The sequence below is a fragment of the Cydia pomonella genome, chromosome 10 (assembly GCF_033807575.1).
Source record: "Cydia pomonella isolate Wapato2018A chromosome 10, ilCydPomo1, whole genome shotgun sequence".
Classification (NCBI taxonomy): Eukaryota; Metazoa; Arthropoda; class Insecta; order Lepidoptera; family Tortricidae; genus Cydia; species Cydia pomonella.
Genome location: NC_084712.1, coordinates 21,159,587 through 21,185,377, shown reverse-complemented (window position 1 = coordinate 21,185,377; position 25,791 = coordinate 21,159,587). Strand labels below are relative to the sequence as shown.

General features: G+C 41.9%; 1 protein-coding gene across 1 annotated transcript in view; it reads left to right on the top strand.

Annotated features, from left to right (window-relative positions):
* Positions 1-17,834: 17,834 nt before the first annotated feature.
* Positions 17,835-25,791, top strand: part of LOC133522361 (outer dynein arm-docking complex subunit 4-like) — a 37,511-nt gene continuing 29,554 nt past the window's right edge. The window contains exons 1-4 of the mRNA XM_061857678.1: positions 17,835-18,120; positions 19,239-19,308; positions 21,177-21,270; positions 22,223-22,380. Of these exons, the coding sequence (XP_061713662.1) occupies positions 18,050-18,120; positions 19,239-19,308; positions 21,177-21,270; positions 22,223-22,380 (393 nt within the window). The 5' untranslated portion in view covers positions 17,835-18,049. The remainder of the gene's footprint in view (positions 18,121-19,238; positions 19,309-21,176; positions 21,271-22,222; positions 22,381-25,791) is intronic.

The following is a 25,791-nucleotide window of genomic DNA, read 5'->3' as shown; positions in this document are numbered from 1 at the left end:
TCGCACCTGAATAAAGGGTATATTTACTTTGCAATTTGCTTTACTCGTATTTTACTGTATTCAGAGTTTGAAAATGCATGTTACTACAAGCTTTTCATTAAAATTTTACGCATGGCCTTATCTGGTTTACCGTAATATAGGTTTATTCTGTTTAAATAAAAATATATGACTTTGGATTGATAGGTATTCATATTTGTATGTGCAGTAGGCTTAGCACATGATTGGCGCGACAGTATCTCGCGGCGCGGCGAGATAGACTACCCATCCTTTTCTAACTACGTTAATTATAGAGGGACGGGTAGTCTATGTCGCCGCGAGATACTGTCGCGCCAATCATGTGCTAGCCCGGCAGCACTTGTTTTTTTCTACTGCAAGAGAATTTTAAATCAATGTCATCACTTACCATTAGGTGTGATCGTGGTCAAACGCCTGCCTATCCTCTATAAAAAAAAGAAAAAAAATGTCATATTTTAAAAATAGTACCTAGGCGACCGAGGTTTGCTCGGTTATAACTATTTATTGTAATATGGTGGTGTATAGGTGATAAGCTTAACTAATTTTTTTTACTAAATTAAATTGTCTAAAATAATAAAAATATTTTTTTGGATATATCACCATACGATAAATGACTTAGTGTTAAAAAAATTTTTTATGGTTGTGGAGGCAAACGAGCAGATGGATCACCTGATGGTAAGCGACTACCGCCGCCCATGGACACCTGCAACACCAGAGGGGTTGTAAGTGCGTTGCCGGCCTTTAAGATGGGAGTACGCTCTTTTCTTGAAGGTTTGAAGGTCGTATCGGTCCGGAAATACCGCAGGCGACAGTTCATTTCGAGACACGAGGACGCAACTAATTGAAGCTAGGGGTTATAGTCCAAGATCCCAGAGCCGCCAGACCTTACTTATTTTCTCACTAAGTACCTGGGCGACCGAGCATTGCTCGGTTATAACTATTTATTGTAATATGGTGGTGTATAGGTGATAATCTTATCTTATATCTTATATATTTTTTTACTACATTAAACTTGTCTAAAACAATAAAAATTAAAAAATTATATATAAACTTGAACATATAAAAAAAAAGTTAGTCACCGGGCGAGATTCGAACCCGTAACACTCGTTTAGCAGTCCGCGTCTTAACCCGCTGGACCAGACGGACAGTGGCCGGCAACACGAAATTAGCGACCATATTCTGCATCGAAAGAAAAACGCATGAAAACTCGAAAACACGCGTTTTCCCAAACATAAGACTAATCTAGAATATCTAGATCGATTGTTTACCCCCAAAAACCTACATATACCAAATTTCAGCAAAATCGTTAGAGCCGTTTCCGAGATCCCGGAAATATATATACATATATATATACAAGAATTGCTCGTTTAAAGGTATAAGATAAAATGTATGGGGTCCTTGCTATATTGGCCTGACGGCCATTTGTCCGGTACAAGGTGCTAAAGGTTGGTAAAAATATTACTAACTTTTCTCAATATTTTATGTATGTTTTAGAAAACATTGTTAATCTATCATTATAATTTTTTTGAAACTGCAACTTTCACGTCTGTGATTCCGGTTGGCTCTGCGTCTAGTATTTTCACAAAGAGACAACCATCAGACAAAACAACTGAAAACAGCGCAGCTCTGACTGTGCAACCGCTTCTTGAGAATTTATACGTAACGAAGTACCTCAAAGTGGGTCATATTTTATCGTGCGGGAGACCGCATACGCTACATTGGAGTAACCGAAGTAGTTTAGGCAAGGTGGTGTAAGGCTGTTTAATGTGCTGTACGGAACGGAGCACAGTCTCGGGGATCCGATTTACGCTAAGAGTTACTAATAATTTTTAATAAAAAAAATGACTTCACGAATCAGTTTGAATTGCCATTTAAATCGCTATAAGTAAGCTTATAAGAGTTATACGATTGTATATGCAGATGTCAATCACAATTATCAACTCTGGCCTCTGGCCAATTGGGGACGTTTTTTTTATTGTGATTGACATCTAAATATACAATTTATAGATTGGAGTGTGGTACATCCCACAATAAAAAAGGAAAACATTAACAACATCAGCTTAAAAGAGGTGAGAAGTTCCCTCAATAAGTTTCAAAACTCGCTTACAACTTATTATAATTGGGTGTCTATCTAATATCTATGTTGGAGTGAGCACTCTAAGCTTATTTCTCTATGGTATACCTAGTGTGTGTGGGGACATATATACATACTTAAACATATACATCGACCGACGTCGTGTCCGTTATAGAAACAGTGAAATTGTTCTGATAAGAACAGTTTATAGATCGATCGATTGACACTCTGCGGTTAAGCAGAGAAACGGTGACGTTTGCTCTAACAAGAGCAGTTTTATGTTGCCCTGACAAGGGCAGTTTATGCATATGCGGAGCCTGCAGCGTCCTCTTCGTGTCTTCTACCAGCGAGTATCAAGCAGCGGAGCAGGACACGGCGCACCGACGACACGATGTGCACCCTACGGAGGCCGGCCGAGAAAAGGACGGGATCCTTGCTTCTTTCACACCAAAGTACTTTGGTGTGAGTGGCCTTTCCATCCTTTTTGGATTCTTGGCGGTATCTAGTCGCCGCCCGTAACAACGGGCGGGTCTTTCTTGTGCCCTTTTCAAGGGCGAGGGCTTCTGGGCCATGGCCGACCGGTGGCCGATCATGGCTTTGTTGTTGTTATTTTTCTTCTCTTCTTCTAAAAAGGCTGCCGGGGCCATTCCGGGCTGCCCAGGAGCTCGATCAGAGCGTCGACCTCTTGTTCAGCGGGGGACGGCGTGGTTCTGGTGGCTGGAGCCGGCGTTGGCGGCGAAGGAGGAGGTGCAGCGGAGGGTAGAGCTGGCGCTGCCTGTATTGCGGTGGCTGAGGGCACTGGCTTCTTTTTCGTCGGAGACCCGGGCTCTCTCGCCTGCCGCGGTCTTGACACCCCCCTTTGGGTGGGGGGGTTTGCCGGCGCCATCAGGGTTGATGGCGCCGACTCTTCCACCGTGGGCTTCTCGATCGCGGCGTTGGTTAGAGGTCCCGGGCGGGACGGGGCCGGGAAATAGGATTTCCCGGCTTTCCATAGTCTGTAGGCCTTCTTGTACGCTGGGCAATTCTTGTGGTTCCCAGGGTGGGGGCCCCTGCAGTTTTTGCAGGTGGCCTTCATGTCGCGGGGCCTGGTGCACTGCTCCGCGCGGTGGGGCTCGGCGCAGCGAACGCAGGCAGCTTCTTGGTGACAGCCGTGGGAGGAGTGGCCAAAGCCCTGGCAGCGGTGGCATTGTGCGGGACCCCTCTTCCCGCGCCATGCCTCCACTTTCACTCCTCGGATGTGGAGCAGCTCTGACACCCCGTAGATGCTCGCGTGGTCCCGGGCGGTCCCCGCGAGCTGCACGAAGTATAATGAGCCCGGGCGTCCCGCTCTCGCGCAGATCTCCTTGGCATATTCCACGGGGTGTCCATGCTTCTCCAAGGCGCCCATTAGGTCGGTTATCGGTGTCTTTGCGGGGAGGCCTCTGACGGCAACTTTAAGCCGCTTCTCCATCTCCAGCCCGTAGATGTTGAAGAGCGGCTTGATGACGTCTGTGGTCTCCCCTTTCTTCTTTGCTTCTTCGATGGAGGCGATCGCTGCGTCCTCCATCTTCGTCAGGTGTCGTATGATGAGGCGGTATTCCGCCTCCGAGCGGGGTTCGAAGCGGATGCCCTCCCCTTTCGGCTTAGTGAAGGGCGGTTCCCCGAGCTCCTGCGTGAGGTCCTCCAGGACCCTCGGCCAGCTCGGTAGTATGTCGGCAACGATGGCGGGGTATCTGAGTTTTTTCTTTTTTTGTGTACCCTCTCCATCGTTGCCGCAAGGCTGCTCGCTACTATTGCTCTTTTTAGTAGTCATTGTATTATTTTTTTTGGGTGCAGTTTCTATTTTTTTTGTTTGTTTTTTGGCAGCCTTGCTGCCGGAGGTTGCGGTGCTCGGGACTGTTGAGCCCGAGGGGAGGGCTACGGCGTCCGAGTAGCTGGTGCTGGGCCTAGGTCCTGGGGCCTGGGGATCCGTCACTGAGGCTTCGGTGCGAGTTGCGTCGCAATCGGTGGCCTTTTTAGGGCCGGGTGCAGGCTGCGGGGCGGCTCCTGGTCGGGCGCGGAGTCGCGGGTCTGTGGGCGGCGAGATTTTCTGGCAGACCCTCTTCGGGTCTTGCTTTTCAGGTGGGCTGCTCTCCGGCTTCCTCTTCACTGCCGAAGGTGTTAGGACAGTCGGGTTCTCCTCCAGGAAGCGGAGGAATGCGGCGTCTTCTGGAAGCAGCTCTACGCGTTGTCCCAGAGCGTGCCCTTGCAGCCTGATGTAGGCTGCCATCCACGCCTCCATGCCTGGAGACATGTTACCGACTTGCGCCAGTCGAGCGACTAGGATGCGATCCCGATCCAGTAGCTCGAGAGGGGCAAGTCGGAGCTGAGCTTCCCGCGGGACCGGCGAGAAGGTGCGTCCAGGGGCTGCGTCGGCCGAGTGCCACGGCTTTGGGGAGCCGTCGGCGGGAGCGGTTGTTGGGGCGTCCGTGATTTCGGCGATCTCGTCGTCGAAATCGGCGTCTGGCTGCGACGTCGTTGGTGTAGGTGGGTGCGAAAACCCGCTTTCCGTACTACCTACCGACCCCGCGCGAGCGGGGGGGTTGGTTTCCGTAGGCGGGTTTCGTGCGGGTGTGCGGAGAAACTCGCGTTTCGAACTACCCACCCTATCCGAGGGGACGGGGGGGGGTCGCGAGTTTCCTCGTTGCGGCTGCGGGTGGGATTGAAAATCCACTTCGTCGAGTACCCGCCCGACCCGGAGGGGTGGGGGGGTGCCTCGACCCTTCGTGCATCTTCGGTGTCAATCGGGTGTGGAGATCCACTTGCGACGCATCACCGGCCGTGGTCCAAGCTGCAGTTCCTCTCCGGGCAGGGTCTGGTTCCGCAGTTTGGGCGACCGGTTTCAGGCTTCAATGGGCAGCAGGCTATCTTCTCCGGCGAACCGGGCGCATTCCGACGAGACTTTTCCTCAGGAAAAGCGCGTACGAGTGGCAAGAGGGCTGTGCAGGTGCGTCCGAACAAGGTGGCTCCGGTGGCGTTCCAAAAGGACGGGAACGTTGGCTCGCTTTATTTTATAGGCGCGCGCGAATGCCGCAGCCACGCGCCGCAACCTCGCGCCCGCGCACCTCACCCCGCGCGTCCCGCGCGGCTACTATTATTTATCACGCTCTTTCCTGTATATAGATCTCTTTCTTACATTTCTCTAATTTTGTATAAATTACGCGCATTTTGTAAATAAATTCATTCAATCTTGTACATAGCTAAAAACGTCTTTCACTCCAAGAACCTTCTGATACCTGCCTACATGGTACCTACATCACCATAGTGGTGACCACCGACTGAGCAGAAGAAATCAAGCAAGAAGCGTTCCAGATCAAAACTACGCTCGAGGACCTCGCGCTGCTCGCCGACAAAATGATGGAGCACACGCCATCATCATCGAACCAAATCGCCGCAGTCGCTCCTCCCGCCGTCATACCACCTTCGTTACCACCGCCACTACCTCAACCAACTGCGTCAGCTCTCGACACGCAATACCTCATCGGCGAAATAAGAAGACTCTCACTCGAAGTCGCCGAGCTTCGCTCGAGACCGCGTGAAAACTACAATCAACGCTACAGCCGCTCAAGCAGACGATTTCCATCACGTACCCGTAACAACTCTCAATCGCAAGATCGAAGACCGCGTAGCCCAAGAAACTCACCACTGCCGTACTGCCATTACCATCGACGTTTCGGCATGGACGCACAGAAATGCGCACAACCGTGCAGCTTCAAGCCGATCCCGCCATCATCACCAGCGTCGGAAAACTAAATGTAACGCTGGCTGCGGCGGAAACCGGCGTTACCACCAAATCCCACCGCCTCTTCGTACGAGACCGAACCAGCAAACTCGTCTTCTTGGTAGACACCGGCGCGAACATCTCCGTTCTACCAAGGACACCCGGCACGAAGGCGCAACCACTTCCATTTCAACTCTACGCCGCTAATAACACCGTCATTCCTACCTATGGCGAGAAGACGCTAGAACTCGATCTCAACCTACGCCGACCATTCCGGTGGAAATTCATCATCGCTGCAGTTTCGAAACCCATCATCGGCGCAGATCTCCTGGACTACCACCACATCGTCGTGGACATCACCAAGAGAAGATTGATCGACGGCAAGACCCTACTGTACACTAACGCACAGCTCTGTACTGACGCTAACATACCTACCGTGCGCAGTATAGACGTGCAACAGTCGTACCACAACATTCTTGCCGACTACCCTGGTACCACTCGCCTAACATCCATGAAACTCAGCCCGAAACACAACGTCGAACACTTCATTGAAACAACTGGACCACCACTTCACTGCAGACCACGTCCAATCGCACCGCACCGCTACGAACTCGTGAAGAAGGAATTTGCCAACATGATGGAGCAGGGCCTATGCAGACCAAGCAAAAGCCCTTGGGCATCACCTCTTCACGTGGTACCTAAGAAGAACGGCGAATTACGTGTGTGTGGAGATTACCGACGGCTTAACGCAATCACTAAGCCCGACCGCTACCCAATCCCACGCATACGTGATTTTACCTACCAACTCGCCGGCAAACAAATATTCTCAACATTGGACCTCAACCGCGCATACCAGCAACTACCAATAGCAGAGCAAGATGTCGAGAAGAGCGCCATCATAACACCATTCGGCCTATTCGAATTTCCGAGAATGTGCCCCGGACTCAAAAACTGCGGACAGACGTTTCAACGCTTTATTCACGAAGTACTACGCGACCTTGACTTCGTGTTCCCATTCGTCGACGACCTACTTGTTGCATCGGCCGACGAAAAAACACACGAGCAACACCTACGCGCCGTACTACGCCGACTCGAAGACTACGGCATAACAATCAACCCGTCGAAATGCGTATTCGGTCAGCCATCGGTCAAATTCTTGGGCTACGAAGTCAGCAAAGATGGCATACGACCGCCTACCGAAAAAGTGCAAGCAATCATCGACTACCCTAAGCCGAAAAACATCGACGAACTTCGAAGATTTCTCGGCATGTTGAATTTTTACCGCGAAAACATCAAAAACGCCGCACAGATTCAAGCACCGCTCTGCAAATACCTACACAATGCGAAGAAGCGCGACAAGACAGAAATCAGCTGGGACAACGAAGCCGACGAAGCATTCAACGCGTGCAAAGTGAGCATACAAAACGCCGCCTTGCTCGCGCACCCCTCCCACCACGCACCGCTAGCAATCTTCTGTGACGCAAGCGACAAAGCCGCGGGAGCTTCGTTAAACCAATTCGTCAACGACGCTTGGCAACCACTTGGCTATTTTTCCAAGAAATTCTCCGACGCCCAGACTAGATACAGCACTTTCGACCGTGAGCTACTCGCTATCTACCTAAGTACGAAGCACTTCAGAAAAATGTTCGAAGGAAGAGAATTGATCATATTCACCGACCACAAACCGCTTACATACGCATTTACGAAAACAAGTACAAACAACGAGTCACCGCGCCGCACTCGTCAGCTGTTGTATATTAGTGAATTTACAACCGATATACGACACATTCCTGGAACCCAAAATGCCGCTGCCGACGCCCTATCTCGCATCGAAGCCATCTCCTGTCCATCTCCGATCGACTACAAACTACTGGCAGAAGCGCAAGAGCGAGATAGCAACACAATCAAAACACTCGCACAGCAAGATAACTTAATAATAAAACAAGTTGAAATTCCCGGAACTACCTACAAACTATTCTGCGAAACATCAACGCCGCACTTACGACCTTACGTACCAGAAGAGTATCGCCGTGCCGCTTTCAACGCAGTACATAACATCAGTCATCCCGGAATCAAAACGTCACGAAAACTCGTCGCACAACGCTACTTTTGGCCCGGCCTAAATGCCGATGTAGGCAAATGGGCAAAAGTATGCGTACACTGCCAAGGCGCCAAGATTCAACGACACACTTCAAGCCCTCTTTCAAGTTTCCCGCCAACCGAACTACAAGGTTCGAACATATACACATCGACCTTGTAGGACCTCTACCTACGGCCGCCAGTGGACATCGCTACTTACTCACAATGATCGATCGCGCAACTAGATGGCCCGAAGCGATACCTTTATGCGAGATCACCGCCGAAGACGTCGCCAAAGCACTATACGAAGGCTGGATTTCCCGCTTCGGCTGCCCCGCTACGATCACGACCGATCAAGGACGGCAATTCGAAAGTCGAGTATTTGCGTCACTCCACGCCTACTCGGCATCGAAAGAACCCGTTCAACGCCGTACCACCCTGAATCGAACGCTATGATAGAACGTTTCCATAGAAGTCTCAAGGCCGCACTCAAAGCTAGACTACAAAGCGAGAAGTCATGGATCGACACAATACCTAGTGTTCTACTTGGACTACGAGCCGCACTACGAACAGACACCGGTGTAAGCCCAGCCCTACTCACTTACGGCTGCAGTGTACGATTACCCGGCGAACTATTATTACCTACGCGCGATGACGTCACCATGGACTCCGAATTCGTCGAGAAACTTCGAGCGACACTACAAAGCCTAACGCCGATATCAACGATCCCACATAGCACCAAGAGGCCTATATTCGTCCACCGTGACCTTCAAACCTGCGAACAAGTATTCGTACGAGTCGACGCTGTAAAGAAGCCGTTACAAGCACCTTACGACGGACCCTACCGAGTACTAAAACGCAACGATAAAGTATTCACCCTGCAGCTACCTAACCGCCAGATGAACATTTCGATCGACCGCCTAAAACCCGCATTTATCATCGCCGACACCGAGCAAGATATACCTACATCTACGAGCGCAACAGATATACCTACAACTACAAGTTCAACGACCGCAACGAACATACCTACGACAACATCGAGTACTACGCAACCTACGCTATCACCGAGTTTACCGACATCACAAGACACCAAAAACGACAACAACAACAACCAACAACAGAAAAAAGGCATCCTGAAAAGAAGAAACGGACCCGACACAACCACGACCACTCAAGTAAGCACAAGCACAACACGCCGAGGCCGCACTATTCGCCTGCCGGTACGCTTCGCTTGAGAGGGAGCCTGTGGGGACATATATACATACTTAAACATATACATCGACCGACGTCGTGTCCGTTATAGAAACAGTGAAATTGTTCTGATAAGAACAGTTTATAGATCGATCGATTGACACTCTGCGGTTAAGCAGAGAAACGGTGACGTTTGCTCTAACAAGAGCAGTTTTATGTTGCCCTGACAAGGGCAGTTTATGCATATGCGGAGCCTGCAGCGTCCTCTTCGTGTCTTCTACCAGCGAGTATCAAGCAGCGGAGCAGGACACGGCGCACCGACGACACGATGTGCACCCTACGGAGGCCGGCCGAGAAAAGGACGGGAACGTTGGCTCGCTTTATTTTATAGGCGCGCGCGAATGCCGCAGCCACGCGCCGCAACCTCGCGCCCGCGCACCTCACCCCGCGCGTCCCGCGCGGCTACTATTATTTATCACGCTCTTTCCTGTATATAGATCTCTTTCTTACATTTCTCTAATTTTGTATAAATTACGCGCATTTTGTAAATAAATTCATTCAATCTTGTACATAGCTAAAAACGTCTTTCACTCCAAGAACCTTCTGATACCTGCCTACATGGTACCTACATCACCATATGTGCATAACATTTTGAATACATTCGCTGACGAGTAGCTACTTCGGCTGCTGACTTTACCGAAGACTCCGTCTCCTTTAAATTAGGTGTTGAAACTTTGTTTTGAGTCGCTGCAAACTTGGTTCGACGTCTTTGGCTACCTCTAAGAGGCCAATTCGAATATACAGTGATATCGGAATTATATTTAATTGGTATCCTAGCCAAGATCACAATCGTTTGCAGAAAACAAAAAGATAAACTTAAATAAGCCATCAAGATGGTGTGACCAAATATCTACCTAGAGAGACATCACACTAAGTAACGGTTTCCACAAAGCGACCGACAGGGAGAAGTGGAGAGGTGACGTAGGAAAAAGCAAGCAGAGTCACGATCCTCAGCAGTAAGGGACCGACTTAGAAGAAGAAGAAATAATGTATGGAAATATTAGCGTTTCGTTTTCTGCAAACGATTCTTAACTTCATATTTTTCAGTGACTTCTACTTATTATTATAATAAATAATAAGGGTGACAGCTGGTAACTACAGTTACCAAAAGCAAGTGAGTGGTTAGGCACCCTGATGTCATTCAGGTATCGTGCATTTCGCTCGTAGGTACTTGTTTGTACTTGTATGTGTTGGCGCGGGCGAGAGACATGATAACTGAATAACACGATGGAGCTTGGGACGGATGTTAGTGTGGGACTGGCACCGTACCAACTCTAATGGACTAATGTATGTTAATCCTTCTTAAAACTTTCCGGGATCAGGGAAAACCAATCATACACGAAAACGCGATTAACTCTGCTTTTACCTAATTCCAATTACCACAAGAACCATCAATGTCTAACACCACAATTTATTTTAAAGGTGTTCACAGCTCGAGTGCTCATAACGGAATGATTCCGAACGAACGACAACTAAAAACAAAAGGCGCCACTCGACCGATGAACCAATAGAAATCGACCATTGAAACGTCACTCGAGCAATGACCGATGACAATCGTACAAAAATAATAAATATTTTAGTTTAGGTTTTACTAAAAAAAAAGTATTATGTTGTATTGTATATTGTAATTACATAAATAAATATATTATAAACTAGTAAAAAAAAAAAATGGACTTAAATGTCAACGGGAATGCATTTTTAATCATATCGTACCGTTTTGCAATTTATATAATTAATTTAATTACAAGCAAAACATTAATATAGTTAATTATTACTAAAAATATCGTAAATGCTTACATGTTAAAGCGAGCGGAACGGCGGAATGCGTCGAAATATTGAAACGTAATAAATATAAAAGCCGTGTTAGACAGTACTATTTTGTACCATTTGGCGTTGAAACTCCAAGTCCATGGGGTCCCAGCGCGCATAAGCTTTTTGCAGAAATCGTGATGCATCTGGTTGACGTAACTGGTGAACGAAGAGCTGGCGGCTTTCTCGCACAACATATCAGCATTGGTACAATGCCTCAAGGGCCTATTTTAGATTTAAGCTAGTCATTTGTTTATATTTTATGTATATATAGTTATTGTTAATAAAAGTTCGTTTTATTAATATCATTCCGATGTCAGTGTACATTCGAATTGGCCTGTTAGTTTAGTATACCTAGTTGAAATAGCTGTACTTGGATTAATTAAAATGTCTGCGCTCCCAAACTATAAGATGGAGACAATATGAGCATCTGAAGTTTATATAACGTTTGCTATTATTTAATACATACCTAAGATGTTATAGAATAGTGAAGTAGCTGGGTCAAAATTATTTTCGGTGTCTTGTTTTTTCCCCAAGAATGTGACTGAGTGTAGCTTTTTGTATGAAATGTTTTTTTTTTACTTAAATTATAAATTATAATCTACAGCTAGAAAGACATGCAATAGCTCTCGGCTTTAATTATTTATTTGATTGAAGATACAAATACAAGCGTGACAGAGTGGTCAGAAACAAGACATCGAAAACAATGTTGACCCACCTAAGTATTCCAGATGATATCTATAGTATTTTTTTAAGACAGAATTTTATATATCTATTTAAAACTTTTTTTTTCTTCAAACTTTACCTTTTTATAGAACTTTTTTGTTTTTCAATTGGAGAGATTGAAGTTTTTTTTATAAAAAATTGACTTCTACGGTTTTTACCTAATACAATTATATTTCTTTTAAGAAATGTTATTTAAACAGTAAATAAGTTTTACAGGGTGTTTATTTAGTCACCTGCAATCATTTACGGGCTGAATATATAGGTCATATTGAGGAACTTATACTATGGGGCCAATACCGAAATCGCGAAAAAAATCTACTCTCCCATAGAAAATGTCAAGGTCAGTCAGCCAAAATGTATGAAACCGCCAATTTTTTTTCGCGATTTCGAGGTTGGTCCCAAAGTAAAAGTTGCTCAGTATGACCTATATATTCAACCCGTAAATTATTGCAGGTGACTAAAACGACAAGGACGTCTATGTATATTTGTATCAATGTGTATTCAAAACGTGCATTTCATTAATTTCAGTGGTTGTACATTTTTTTTTGTGTTTGTCATTCATTCACCGTTACTTCTGTTTTACTCATTTCCTCAAAGGTTAACTGGAAGAGATTCCATACAGGGATAAGTTCGCCTTTGTTGTATTTAATTTACTCTGTAACTGTGTTTTTCGTGTTTTTATTTCTATGTACAATAAAGTATATGCATACATACATACAACCTGTACTGAGTATTACTAAAAATATGCTACCAGTTTTATTTTTATTTTTTAAATTTCCAATTTAAATTTTCAAAGTTTAATCCCACAGGTAAATACATAAGATTGACGTGCCAAGTTTCCTTAAGGTAATGGTACTCTTTCAACAGCCGGAAGGTAAAAAACCTTTTTAATTAGACTTGGGGGGAAAATAGTCCCGGCGAAGTTTGTTACGTTAGAAAGAAGGAATTGAGCAGTGGAGTCCCCTGAGTACGGAAGGGGTGAGGTGCGTTGGGGTAAATTCAGTAATTGCATATTTCTGTTAGACAAGTACTAAATACTTCTAACCTCATTCTCTGTATGGTTATAAAATTGTTTTCCACTGCCAACCGAAGGTTTTTCTTATCTTTTCAATATAATCCCGGCTTAAAATAGTTTGAATTTTAAATCTTTTTTTTTTTGTGTACGCACGTTTTGTTTTATGATAATAACAATCTATTCGTTATATTGTATATCTATTTTTATGATTAGTTGAAGTAGAAATTAAAGCTTATTTTATTTACTCCAAGTCGTAATTTTTAAATGTTTGTTTTAAACTTTGGTGTGAAATAATTTATTTTGGTTACAGTGTTTCCCCTTACTATACTATGGCGACATTAGATGTAATAAAAATATCGGAGAACGACACTTAATTTATGGCATTTGTCTCACTCAAACAGACACCACACAAAAAATAAACATCGACCTAGAGCATGTCGGGCCATGCTAGGACGTTTAAGGTTCCGTAATTACCTGTTTATTCCGATAGGCTGCCTAAAACGGGGGCTTTGAGCGGGTATCATATCATATTCTAGCACTAAGGATCACGGAGAGTTGCTTGAGACGCCGATGTGGTGAAACTATGTATAAGGTAAGGATTCCTTTTTGTCTACTTTACTATACTATTGAGCCCAATGAGATGGACAGAATAAATTCGTTCAGATCTTGATGTAACGCTCCACGATGCCCTACATTCGGCGACAGATAGAAAGAAGTGGCGGCAGATTGTCAAAGAGAAACGACCCTCAGTGGTGAGGAGGAGGATTTGTCTACGGAACTCAAAAACATCGACAAATTGATCAAACCTTTCCTTCCACATGATCTGGCGATCTTGACCAAAATGAACCACAAAAAATATTACACTTACCCCAATGCACCACCCAATCCTCTTACACGATGACGGTCCCTGATTAGGTTTTCGTCCTCCGACCGTTATTCCGTGATAAAGGCAGCATAATGAGACTCGGGTGCGAAATGGACCGCACGCTGCGAACACACTTATTTACGTTTTCCATTATGTTACATACCTGTCTCCGATCTTCAATCAAAACTAAACCTTAACTCTAAGAAATATGTTATAAATTAAATTAAAGATTTACCAGACACCCTTTTTATTGAATTTTGTGTGATATTAGATCAACGAAGTCGTTACCTGGCATTCATTAGATTCCTATTTTAAGAGCATGGAGAAGATGACAAGAAATATTGCTTGTACTTTGTAGAAGCGATGAATGAGATAAGCACCTGTATTATACGAGTGACATGTTCAAGCCCCGTTATCGTCGGGGATAGTGCAATACCGCGCAACTAACAAAGTCGTAAAGTCCCGGATAGACGTGCGAGTAAGTTCGCGAACTTACGGCTCGACGACCTTTTTCGCTCGTGTGTCAGCCTAAGTACGTGTACTTTACAAGCAAAAAAAGTCGTCAAGCCATAAGTTCGCAAACTTACTCGCCCGTCTATCACCCACTTAAGAGTTCGAAATTCAAACAATGTTCAAGGTAATTGGACCTTACTGCATTTGTTAGTTACGCGGTATTGCACTATCCCCGACGTTATGCTTCTTGCAATTCATTAAAAATAAGGGTTGGTAAAACTGTCTTCCATACGGGTCCCTAACTTCACCGTTAGTGCTCAAGTTCGCCCAAGTATTAGAATAATAATTTTACTGAGAAATAGGTATCCATTGAAATTATGTAAATTAAATTCCGCAGCTCGTAAAGCTAGTTTAAAATTAAAGATAGTACAAATATTCTAAAACAACCTAATTTTGCAACCTAATTAAGAAGAGTATAAATGACATTATCTATGAAAAGGTCGGTGGCGTTTACGCCATTATCAACGATGCTCCCATATTATAAACAAACGCCGCGTTACGCAGTGCGGCGTAAGCGTCATCGACAATAAGGTCCCTTTTCATAGATAATGTCAAAGGTTATCACATCGCTGGCTAGCTGACTGTTAGTTGGCAGTTACTTATTGGCAAGTTGCTGCGGTGTATGAGCGCGATAAAGCTATATAGCAGTGTCCCACTCGCACTCCGGAGTGGCATGCGAATCGGTATTCAGTGTGAAGACCGCGGTCGACCGGCTGAGTAGGTACAGTCACGGGCTTTAAGCATTGAGCCAGTTAGGGTTTACTTTACATTGGACATTTCATACCGTTAGTATTGTCAACCAAATTAGCTTGAACCCTAAGTGGTTCAACAATTAAAGTCCGGCACTGTACATAGGTAGTTGACGCCAAAAGGTAAAACTGGTAGACTGCGAACAAATTTCCTCTATCAGCGTTTAAAGTCAAGAAGTTTACAAACTTAGTCAGCATTCGAGATTTATAACTTGAATTCAACCTTCCTTTCGGCCATTCCTTATTCCAGGGGCCGATACTAATTGAACAATTTGATAATGGAACTAGGGATGAAAATTCCGGGAAAAATCAAATGTATTTTCCGGGAATTTTACCATGTTTCGCTTTTTTCGGTTTTTCCTGTTTTATCCCTTGGAGAGATAGGCCGTCAACTCCCGACCGATTATGTCATTAAATTTCACATTTTATAAATTGAAATAAAATCAAAATTCCAATAAGTAACTTAAAAACGACATGTGCCACTTGAAGAATTATTCAGAAAAAATAAATACGTCATACACAATGCCAGTGATGAGTGATGACAGTGTCAAATATATAAAATGCCAGAAACTAACACATTAGACGTGCAACCTTAACCGTCCTATTTAAAATCTCAGTTAAATTCTGGAAAAATACAGAAGTTTAAAAAAACTTGTTTTTTTCGGAAGTATTTTAACTGAAATTTGCAATGTTTTTTTTTCGAAAGTAACTTGAATAAAAAAGTCGTTTGGAAATTTTCCCGTATTTTTCCGGGTTTTTTCAACGCTTTATGGAACTTTGGAAAAATATAAAATTTCATATTGTATAAATCTGCCGGATCTTGGGGTGCAGAGGCGAAGGAGTTTGTATGGGAATGGGGTCGGCGACTAAGAGAAAGGGGTTGCGATCCTCGCTCCGCATTGTAACGTAACGCTGCCAGTGTCGTGGGGACTTTTGGGCCGGCTGCGGTCCGGGGTGGGGTCTTGGTCTAATTTTAGTGTTAAGCTTGACAAAGCTTGTTGCGGATTATATCATTTGTTAGTAGACGAAGCAGAACATGACAAAATTCGCAATACATTGCATATTAGAATAAACTTTAAATTGTAATAAAAATCAAAACATAAGTTATTTTTAAAAGTCACTGAACAAATGTTGGTCAGTTTGAGGAGTACAGCTTTTAGTTTTATTTATTGCTCCTGTTATAGGCAACATCCGGTATAAATTAAAAACTGAAATATTTACATGCCATATACGAAAGTAAAAGTGACCAATCCCTCCAGTGTTGGAGGCCGGGTTCGAACTCGGCGTTTTCAGCTTACTTGGCTATCGTCCTGAACCAGGTTACCGCGTCACAGATACACAGATGGGATAGCCACTGGCCCCTTTCACAGATACACAGATGGGATAGCCAGATACACAGATGGGGTAGCCACTGAGGGATGGAGGGCTTGGGCACTTTTTCGTTTGGGTATGCCATATAGGTACACCAGTTTATAATTTAATATGATTTTCACCTTATTTTGATACGACCTCGAGTCATGTCATCAGGTATCTTAAGCGCACTGGTAAGTGCGAGCGAGATGCGTTACCGGTTAGCGTTATTGTGTAAAAAAGATAAGGTTATACGATTTTTCCTGTGGACAACATAAAACAAACGGACTTTAAAGTCTAATTTTCGTAGGTACTTTATGCTTATAGGCATGTGATAATCTTTTTTTACTTAAATATTGTATGATGAAAGTCATAGAAATGTATTATAATCGTTAACTTTTGTAATGCCCACAGAAAAGTTGGCGGTTTTCCTAAACGTTATTCAACCAATTGTCTCATATCATATAGCATCCGCTCGCACATATTGGTACGCGTGAGATGCCTGATGACATAACTCAACATATCCAAATAAAATTAAAACCACATCAAAATGTTAAAACAGAATGGTGTTCACGGTCTCTAAAGCTTGGCAAATTTTGCAATTTCCGTGTTCGGAATTGGAATAAATCGTGGTCAACTGGATTACACTTGAAAATGACGAGCGACTGACAAACCTATTACGGTGAGTAGTTTAGTGATGTTGACAGATCGATATCGAATCACTACCACTATCGATTATAGAATTACTATCTAATAGGTATTTGACGACCTGTTTGGACTAGTGGGTGACCCAGGTTCAAATCCTGGTAAGGGTATTTATTCGTGTGATGAGCACGGAATTTGTCCTAAGTCGTGGAATTTTTCCATGTATTTAAGTAATTATATAAGTATTATACTATATCATCCTGTTCCTGTTTCCCTTTTAATTGTTGTTGGCCACATTGTGGTGATTTATTTATATTCGTAAATGTGTAATATATGCCATTTATTTATGTATGGTAATGTATGTAGTCTATACTATTTGCTATTTACTATTTATGTATGTAGGTATGTGTATAATAATAATATTATTATTTCTGAACTTCTCTCTCACTACATCACCTGCTCACATTGCTTGTTTTTTTTTAAATCGTCTCCAATATATCGCCCTATGGTTGTCTGGAAGAGATCGTTCTTTAGCGATAATGTTCTCTACCATAGTTTAGGTTATGTGCTTAATTTGTATGTCATGTTCATATTTATTTTCATATTAGTGAACATAGTAGGTAAGCTAAATAAGGACAATAAGGTTTGTGTTGTGGGCACTACACGACTATATAATATATAGTATATAATAATACTTATATACATAAAAAAATCATCCATAATTCAGAAACAAATATTTGTGATCAACACACAAATGCCCTTAACAGGATTCGAACTCGGGACCCACTGCTTCGTAGGCAGTCAATTATCAACTTCTTGCACAAGGGAAATTGAGATTTCTTTTTTATCTGGTGTATCATTAAGTGTGCAGATATAAGAATTAAACCACTTAAAAAAAATTGCTTTGAGTTCTTGGTTTGTTTTCTACGGACAGTGTCAGTTATTATGATATATTATTATTTGTAGTGGAAATTAATATGTAACTTACGATTGTCAAGTAGATATCTCTTGGTATAAGTAGGACAGATTATTGTTTGTAGTTTACAGTTTGTCTTTTTTAAATATTTGTCAAATCTAAGGATTGTGAAGTTCAAATGCCGAAAATTGACATTAAATTTCTATACGTAAACGGGTTAATCAATTCATTATTATCGATACATATCACGTCCCATCACTAGTCACTATAGAAAGAAACTAACAAGTCAAGTAACGATTAAAAATGGTTCGCAAGAAATTAGAGTTCGAGGAGAGACCAATATGTAACGCAGTTACTGTTTACAGATCAAGAGGGTAAGTACCCACACAGATAAAGATAAAGATAGTTTATTATTATTCAAGTAGGCATATTCCGATGCGCTTATGAACTTCAAATAAAGCTACACCGGCTCTAACCCTACACCTCTGACCCGAGAAGATTTAAGTCCCTCCTAAATTATAGAAGGGTATCCAAATATGGGACTGGCAAGAAACTCGGCGGGACGTATATTTTCAAATCATTACTATTTTTGTTCCCGATCAGTCAGTAGCGGTAGCATTAGTGACCGCTGCACAAAAGAAACAGACTTTGCTTAACAGATTAGAGCCCTAGCTAAAAAAATCATTTCATATAATTCATACAATACACTTACTTAATCCGTTGGCTCAGCAATCCAAAATGAAACTTGGTCTCCGACACAAGACAGCGCCTCTCGGACCCGCGCCACTTCGCCAATTGTTGTGTCGGAATTCGCGCAGATCCGCCTCCACCATGTCGCTCCAGCGATACCTGGGGAGCCCAACAGGACGTACACACACAGACCACACGACCAGACGTACTCGTACATAGTATAACTCTGTATCTTAAGGTATTGGTATTATAAGGTATTATAAGGCAAATAATAATAATAATTTAGCCTATATACGTCCCACTGCTGGGCACAGGCCTCCTCTCATGTGCGAGAGGGCTCGGGCTATATAGTCCCCACGCTAGCCCAATGCGGATTGAGGACTTCACATACACCTTTGAATTTCTTCGCAGATTTCCTCACGATGTTTTCCTTCACCGAAAAGCTAGTGGTAAATATCAAATGATATTTCGTACAAAAGTTTTGAAAAACTCATTGGTACGAGCCAGGATTTGAACCCGCGACCTCCGGATTGAAAGTCAGACGTCATATCCACTCGGCCACCACCGCTATTTTCGGGTAGTTATAACATTTATTGGTTAACCAACCAAATACAAAACCACCTGGATCTGTCACTGAACGGCCTGACTTTAACCAACGTTATTTGATCATGTAATGTTTTCATCTAACCTAAACTGGCTTAAGGAGCCATTTGAGGGTAGATTTTGTTTACTTTTATTAAAATACCTAAAGATACAGAGTACACAGAGAGGTTAAACACTAATTAAAACGCACCGTTCGCAGACACTACTTGCAGCGTCTGGAACTGTTCGACAAAGCGATACAAGCGTACAATGAAGCACTCCGGTGGAATGTAAGTAAAATACTAAATATTAAGCACTTACGAGAGGAGCCGGTCAACGTTGTTACCACCCTAGTCAGCACCCTAACAGCAGGTTTCCGTCCACGTACTATCAGGGGCCCATTTCTCGAACCATATGTCGTAATGCCATATACCTAAGTATAGCCTACTACTCGAAACATATTATTTATTAGTGTGTTAGTAACCCATACGATTTGATAGTTTGTGGATTAATAAAATAAATTAGTCTAAAACTGTTCGACAAACGAGTCTCTGGAAACCGTTACCATACTCAAAACGGATTCATTTAATATTTTTTTTAATTCGAGACAAAGTTTTTTTTTTTTGTTAAACGGAAAACGCAGCCCGGCTAATCCCAGCCCAAGAAATCAATGGACACCGGCCCCCTTTCGCAAGTTCCTGGGTTACAACAAGTTCGTAAATTGCCGACATTTCTCTGTCATTCTAATTAAACCTACGTATTGGGGAGAGTAAAAGAGAAAGATCCCCGCAATTTGCGAATTTCGGTTTTTGCGGTAGGCCCCCTGGCGACAGTCTAGATTATATTAGTAATAAGCACACTTATGACAAGCGAATATTCTACTAATAAGGGCCGGCACAGACAGACTAACCCCGACTGCAATTTAAATGGGAACCCCACGCTGACTGCATGCCGATTTCCGTACAAATTGCATTCGGGTTGCAGTCCGTCTATACAGGCCCTTAAAATAGCTCCGTTACATGTTTAAATAATTTACCTAACTGCGAGTAACACGCATAACAGTCGTAACAGACATTGGAAAACCAGTTTCAATTTAGACTTTGTTGCACTAGAATAAGGTAAACATTTGAATGAGATTTCCGATGGTTGTTGCTACCTTTATTGCCAAAGGGGCAGTATTTTAGTCAAATTTCCAACTAGTACTAGCAACCAGTTATTTGAGATGAAAGTTAAAATGTAAATAATTCCTGTTGCAGTTATATTCGGAATTTCACAACGCATTGTTTTTTTTGTTGAAAAGCTTTAACATTAATCCGTGAAATGTTTTGTTTCAAAACAGAGCGTGGTTTAATTATATATTTGGTTGAAATTTTAGTTCGTCGTATTATTGTTGTATTATATAAGTTATTATCTACATTTTGACAGCCAGTCTGGTCTAGTGGGTAGTGACACTACCTATGAAGCCGATGGTCCCGAGTTAGAATACCTGTAAGGGCATTTATTTGTGTGATGAACTCAGATATTTGTTCGTACACCCATGACTCAGGAACAAATATCCATGTTCATCACACAAATAAAGCCCTTACCAGGATTTGAACCCGGGACCATCGGCTGCATAGGCAGGGTCACTACCCACTAGGCCAGACCGGTTCCTGTGCACACTCCCCGAAATGTATCCGATAGAACACCGATAGGCTAGCGACTCGACGGCGATGCTCAAGGCTCTGTAATTTTGACTTGATAGATGGGTCATCGCCAAAAAGTCTATGAGCCCGGCGCTCTATCGAGTCCAGGGTAGCGGAGTATATAGTAGCGACATAATTGTCATTCGTTCGACGCGGTGTTGCGTCCTCTTCTTTTAACGGGCATAATTATTTATATTAAAACCGATGAACAATCTCTCTGCTTTACCTTCAGGTTGACTGGTAGGAAATGCATTTAGGCATTAAGTCCGCCTTTTGTACGATAAGTTTTCTAATGTGCGATAAAGTTTAAATAAATAAATAAATAAACATGAACAATATGTTAATTTTGTTGCTATGGTCGTTCCCTTACTGTAAGCAGATCGTACTGTCCCCGATTAAATTGCCTAAGCTCACGTGACCCTATTAAAGCTGAACACGTTATACTTATAAAATAATAAAATTGTGTATTATAGAAAGATGACGTCCACTCATTACTCGGCCGCAGCGTGGCGAGAGCGAAAGCGACGTATTACAGCGGTGCTATAGCGGACGCCATTCGAGCTACTGGTATCTGTCTTTAAACCTAAATAAATAATAATAATAAATGACATTATTACACAAATTAACTAAAGTCCCGCAGTAAGCTCAATAAGGCTTATGTTGTGGGTACTTAGACAACGATATATATAATATATACATATTTATAAATACTTAATACATATAAAACACCCATGACTCAGAAACAAAAACAAATATCCGGGACCATCGGCTTCATAGGCAGGGTCACTACACACTAGGCCAGACCGGTCGTCGAGGACCTAGGAATTTGGTACAGATACATAAACAATACATTCATTGCCAGCAACCCGTTATCGCTAGACAGGTTCTCTGTTCATGGGCACGTTTTCGGTTTTTCCTGTGTCATCAGATACGCTCGTAGCATGTAGCTCGCGCTGGCAGCGAATGACTGTGTTAACTATCTACGTAAATTCACTGAATTAATTAAATTTTTTGATGTTTGGAATATAACTTTGTTCACCAGTTTTTATGTGAAATTTCACTTTTCTTAAATAGGTCTCTATTATAAAATTTAACATTAGTCAATTTTGTGAACGTATTTCAGTTACTGATTGTATGGACATACCATAATCTATTTATTATTAAATTACATTAATAATCCATTGAAATCAGGTTGAAAACAAAAACAGAGGTCAATCTATGTCTCTTTGATCTAAGTGTGATGTATAATTAAATGTTGGATAATTATGTTAGAACAGTATATTGTTGTTGTTTTTTTTTGCATTTCAAACGGTGTTCACTATCGAACATATTCAACATTTAATTATACATCATACCTAGATCAGAGAGATGCGTATTGACCTCTGTTTTTGTTTTAGAGAAACACGTATGATAGCATTTTAACTTCCCCTGTTTTGTAGAATGGCCACAAACATACTAAAATAACGCCTTCTATCATCCTTTGTTTCCGATAGGCGTTAAATATATTCACTTGCTTCAGAGATCGAGCCTGAAAATGTATCAGCGCTGCACATCAGAGCTCAAACGGCGTATGAAACATGTGCCTTTGAGCGTTCTCTTGTCTTGTCACACCGCGGGCAGTTGCTGAGGAAGCTGCCGCCAGACTTCGCTGAGTGTGCCAGGAATGCCGAGGAAACTGTATGTACCGATGCATTGGCACTATCAGGGCTTGAACGGTGTAGACGCCACTGAGTGCTTGCTTGCCTCGTCACACTGCGGGTAATTGCTGAGAAAGGTGCCGCCAGACTTCGGAGAGTGTGCTAGGAACGCCGAGGATACCGTATGTACCGATGTAATGGGACTATCAGGGTTCGGACGTATGGGATGTTTGTTCCTTTTTCCTGTCACACCGCGGGCAACTACTGAGTAAGCTGCCGTAAGACTTCGGAGAGTGTGCCAGGAACACCGAGGATACCATATGTACCGATGTAATGGCACTATCAGAATCCGGACGTATTGAGGCGTTTGAACTGTTCCTTGTCCCGTCACACCGCGGGCAACTACTGAGTAAGCTGCCGTTAGACTTCAGAGAGTATGCCAGGAACACCGAGGATACCATATGTACCGATGTAATGGCACTATCAGAATCCGGACGTATTGAGACGTTTGAACTGTTCCTTGTCCCGTCACACCGCGGGCAACTACTGAGTAAGCTGCCGTTAGACTTCGGAGAGTGTGCCAGGGGACTGACAATCGTTAATAAAAACCCCAAGCAAAACTTAAATAATCTATGAAAATAGTCACGTGACTTTAAGTAGCATCTGTCATTCCCAGAGCCCGTACATTTCATGCTGTTGACAGAAAAATCACGTCACGCTACATAGAGTCTGATTCCAATTAGTATTTTCGTAATAATTAATCATTTGTCAACCTCTTTAGGTAACTGTAGGGCTAAGATGGTCGGCTCTTTATTATTTGTCACCATACCTGTCCCGTTCTAATAAGTATGTAAGTGCGAAAGTGACGGGCATAGTGACAAGTGATAAAAATGGAACCATGATGCCGCCGCTGATACATAATTATACTTAACATTGACAATCAGTATAGAAACGTCTGACTTTCATTTTATTGTCACACAAATAAATAATAGATTATTAATTTATGAAATAATACATCTTTTTGGTTTTTAATAGCGTAACAAGCTTTTATTCACGTAACAAGTATTTATTATGATACCCATCAATAAGTAAGTTATCTTTTTTTTTTTTTTTATCTTATTTTTTTTTTTTTTGATTTATTTATTATCACAAATAGTATGGTACATTTTAAACTTGTGTTAGGTTCGCCAAACTTGTGTTTAACGGCGAAATGTGGCACTCATTTTCAACGTTAGTACCTTAATCTAAATTATATGATTAACTTATAATACTAAGGTTAATACATCTTTATATCATATTAACACAGTATAAGTAGTTGTAGTATATTTACCTATCCTATTTATTTATTCAGACATGCGTTGTACCTATTAGCAACTTCTTAATTTTTGATTTAAAGATGTTTTTACTAGCACATTCGTCTTCTACTGATAACTCATTAAATATTCGCGGTGTGATATAGCTACGCGTCCTTTTACCATAGTAGTTGCTAGCGGTTGGTTCCACGTATTTACGACGCTTTAACCCTCTTGGCGCTCGGGTATATACTCGCGGAGTTTTAAATTTGGGATTATTAAATTGCTCAGCTGCTATTAAGTACTTAACTTTATCATGCACTGGCAGGATGTTCAGTTTCTTAAATAAGACCGTGTAATCGTTTCTACAGTTTGCTTTAGTTTTTTTATCAATTATATTTTTTAATAGCCGTAGTTGTAAGTTTAATATTTTGTCCAAATAAGTTTTGAAGGTGCGTCCATAAGCTATTAAACCGTATCCAATTATAGCATCCGCCAGCGCATGGTATAACATTCGTAATATTTTATTATTAACTATATTTTTTAAACTAATAATTTTACACAGTATAGATCTTAATCTATTACATACAGAATCTATGTGTATTTTCCAGTTAATGTGTTTATCTATAGTTAGGCCTAGGTATTTAAATTTATCAACTACTTCTATTGATTTACATTTACAATCTCGTTTCTCGATATGCAAACAATCGTATGTGTGACCAATAATTTTAATAGGCTCCTGGGTTGGTTTTATGTATGGTGAATGTATGAGCAGAAATTTGGTTTTTTCAGTGTTCAATATTAAACCATTATCGTGAGACCATTTAAGTATATTTTCGAAGTCCTGCTGTATATAAGTCTGTACGTTAATAAGGTCTTTATCAGCAAATAGTAAGCAAGTGTCATCCGCATCCGCATCTAAATTTGTAGTAACTCCCTGTATGTTAAATTATATGTAGGTATGTTATTTCACAATCTATAACTCCCGCGGGAATATTACATGCCTTTGTCCTTCAGTATACCTGTATGAAATAAGATCTTTATCGAGCAAGTATGATAAAAAAGCGTTTTTCATTACCTTTTCAAAACTGTACATCTGTTCCTATACGCCAGTTAAAGTCAGGGCAAAGGAGTTCATTACTCTATTTCAATGTTCCATCTGAACAAGTCATCAATAAATATACTCGTAACATAGCAACATAGGCTGGCAATCAGCGAGTTTGTGCAACTTGTAATAAAGTTAGAAGGACAACAAACATAAACTCGAACCAAGGCCCGGGGGAGTGGCGGAGTTCACACTTCTCATTTAAAAAGTATATTCACCTTGGAAACACCGTCAAATGGAACTTGTAATACAAGGAAAATCATTGCAGCTTTCGTTTAGAAAAGGAGTTTTGAGGTGCATTGAATGGTTTGCATTCATTGTACTTATATTGTAATGCATGCAATTGGGTACTTGATACATGTTGAATATTATAACAAAATTTAGTTAAATGGATAGAAAATGAGCCATCCAATATAAAAAATGGAATTTAAAAAAATATATTGAGATTATAAAAAAATACAAGGCTCCGAAGTATCAATTTTTTTTGTCTTTAAAGATAATGGTACCATTCGATTCCTTACATTTTATTAAAAAATAAATTGTATGACAACAATACACATAAACGCAATATTTCAGGGTCAAAATGGCAATTTCCTTGATCTTCCATACATTTAGGACAGACTTATATGATGTGACGTCACATCACCTTATCATTTTGTTAGAGGCGTTTCAATCGTCGAGTGTGAGCGTCAGACTTTAACTCTCATTTCTGATCTTTGTGTTGCTTAAATGCCATGAGTCCTATATAGATATTTATTTTGATCCTCAGGAAAATCAAGATCGTTTGACATTATTTACAAAAAACAGTCAAGTAGCCAATTGCAAAATAAAAAAAGTAGGTAGTAGCCAAATAACTAAAAAAAATTTATTAAGAGCTTCGCCTATATATATATATATATATATATATATATATATATATATATATATATATATTATATTCCAACTGGTGGTAGCATTACTCTTCGTTCATTGCCCTGCATACATTTAGTTATTTTACTTAGTGTACATCGGAATATCTTAATTTAAAAACAGGTTAGGTTAGATGAGCCAGTGG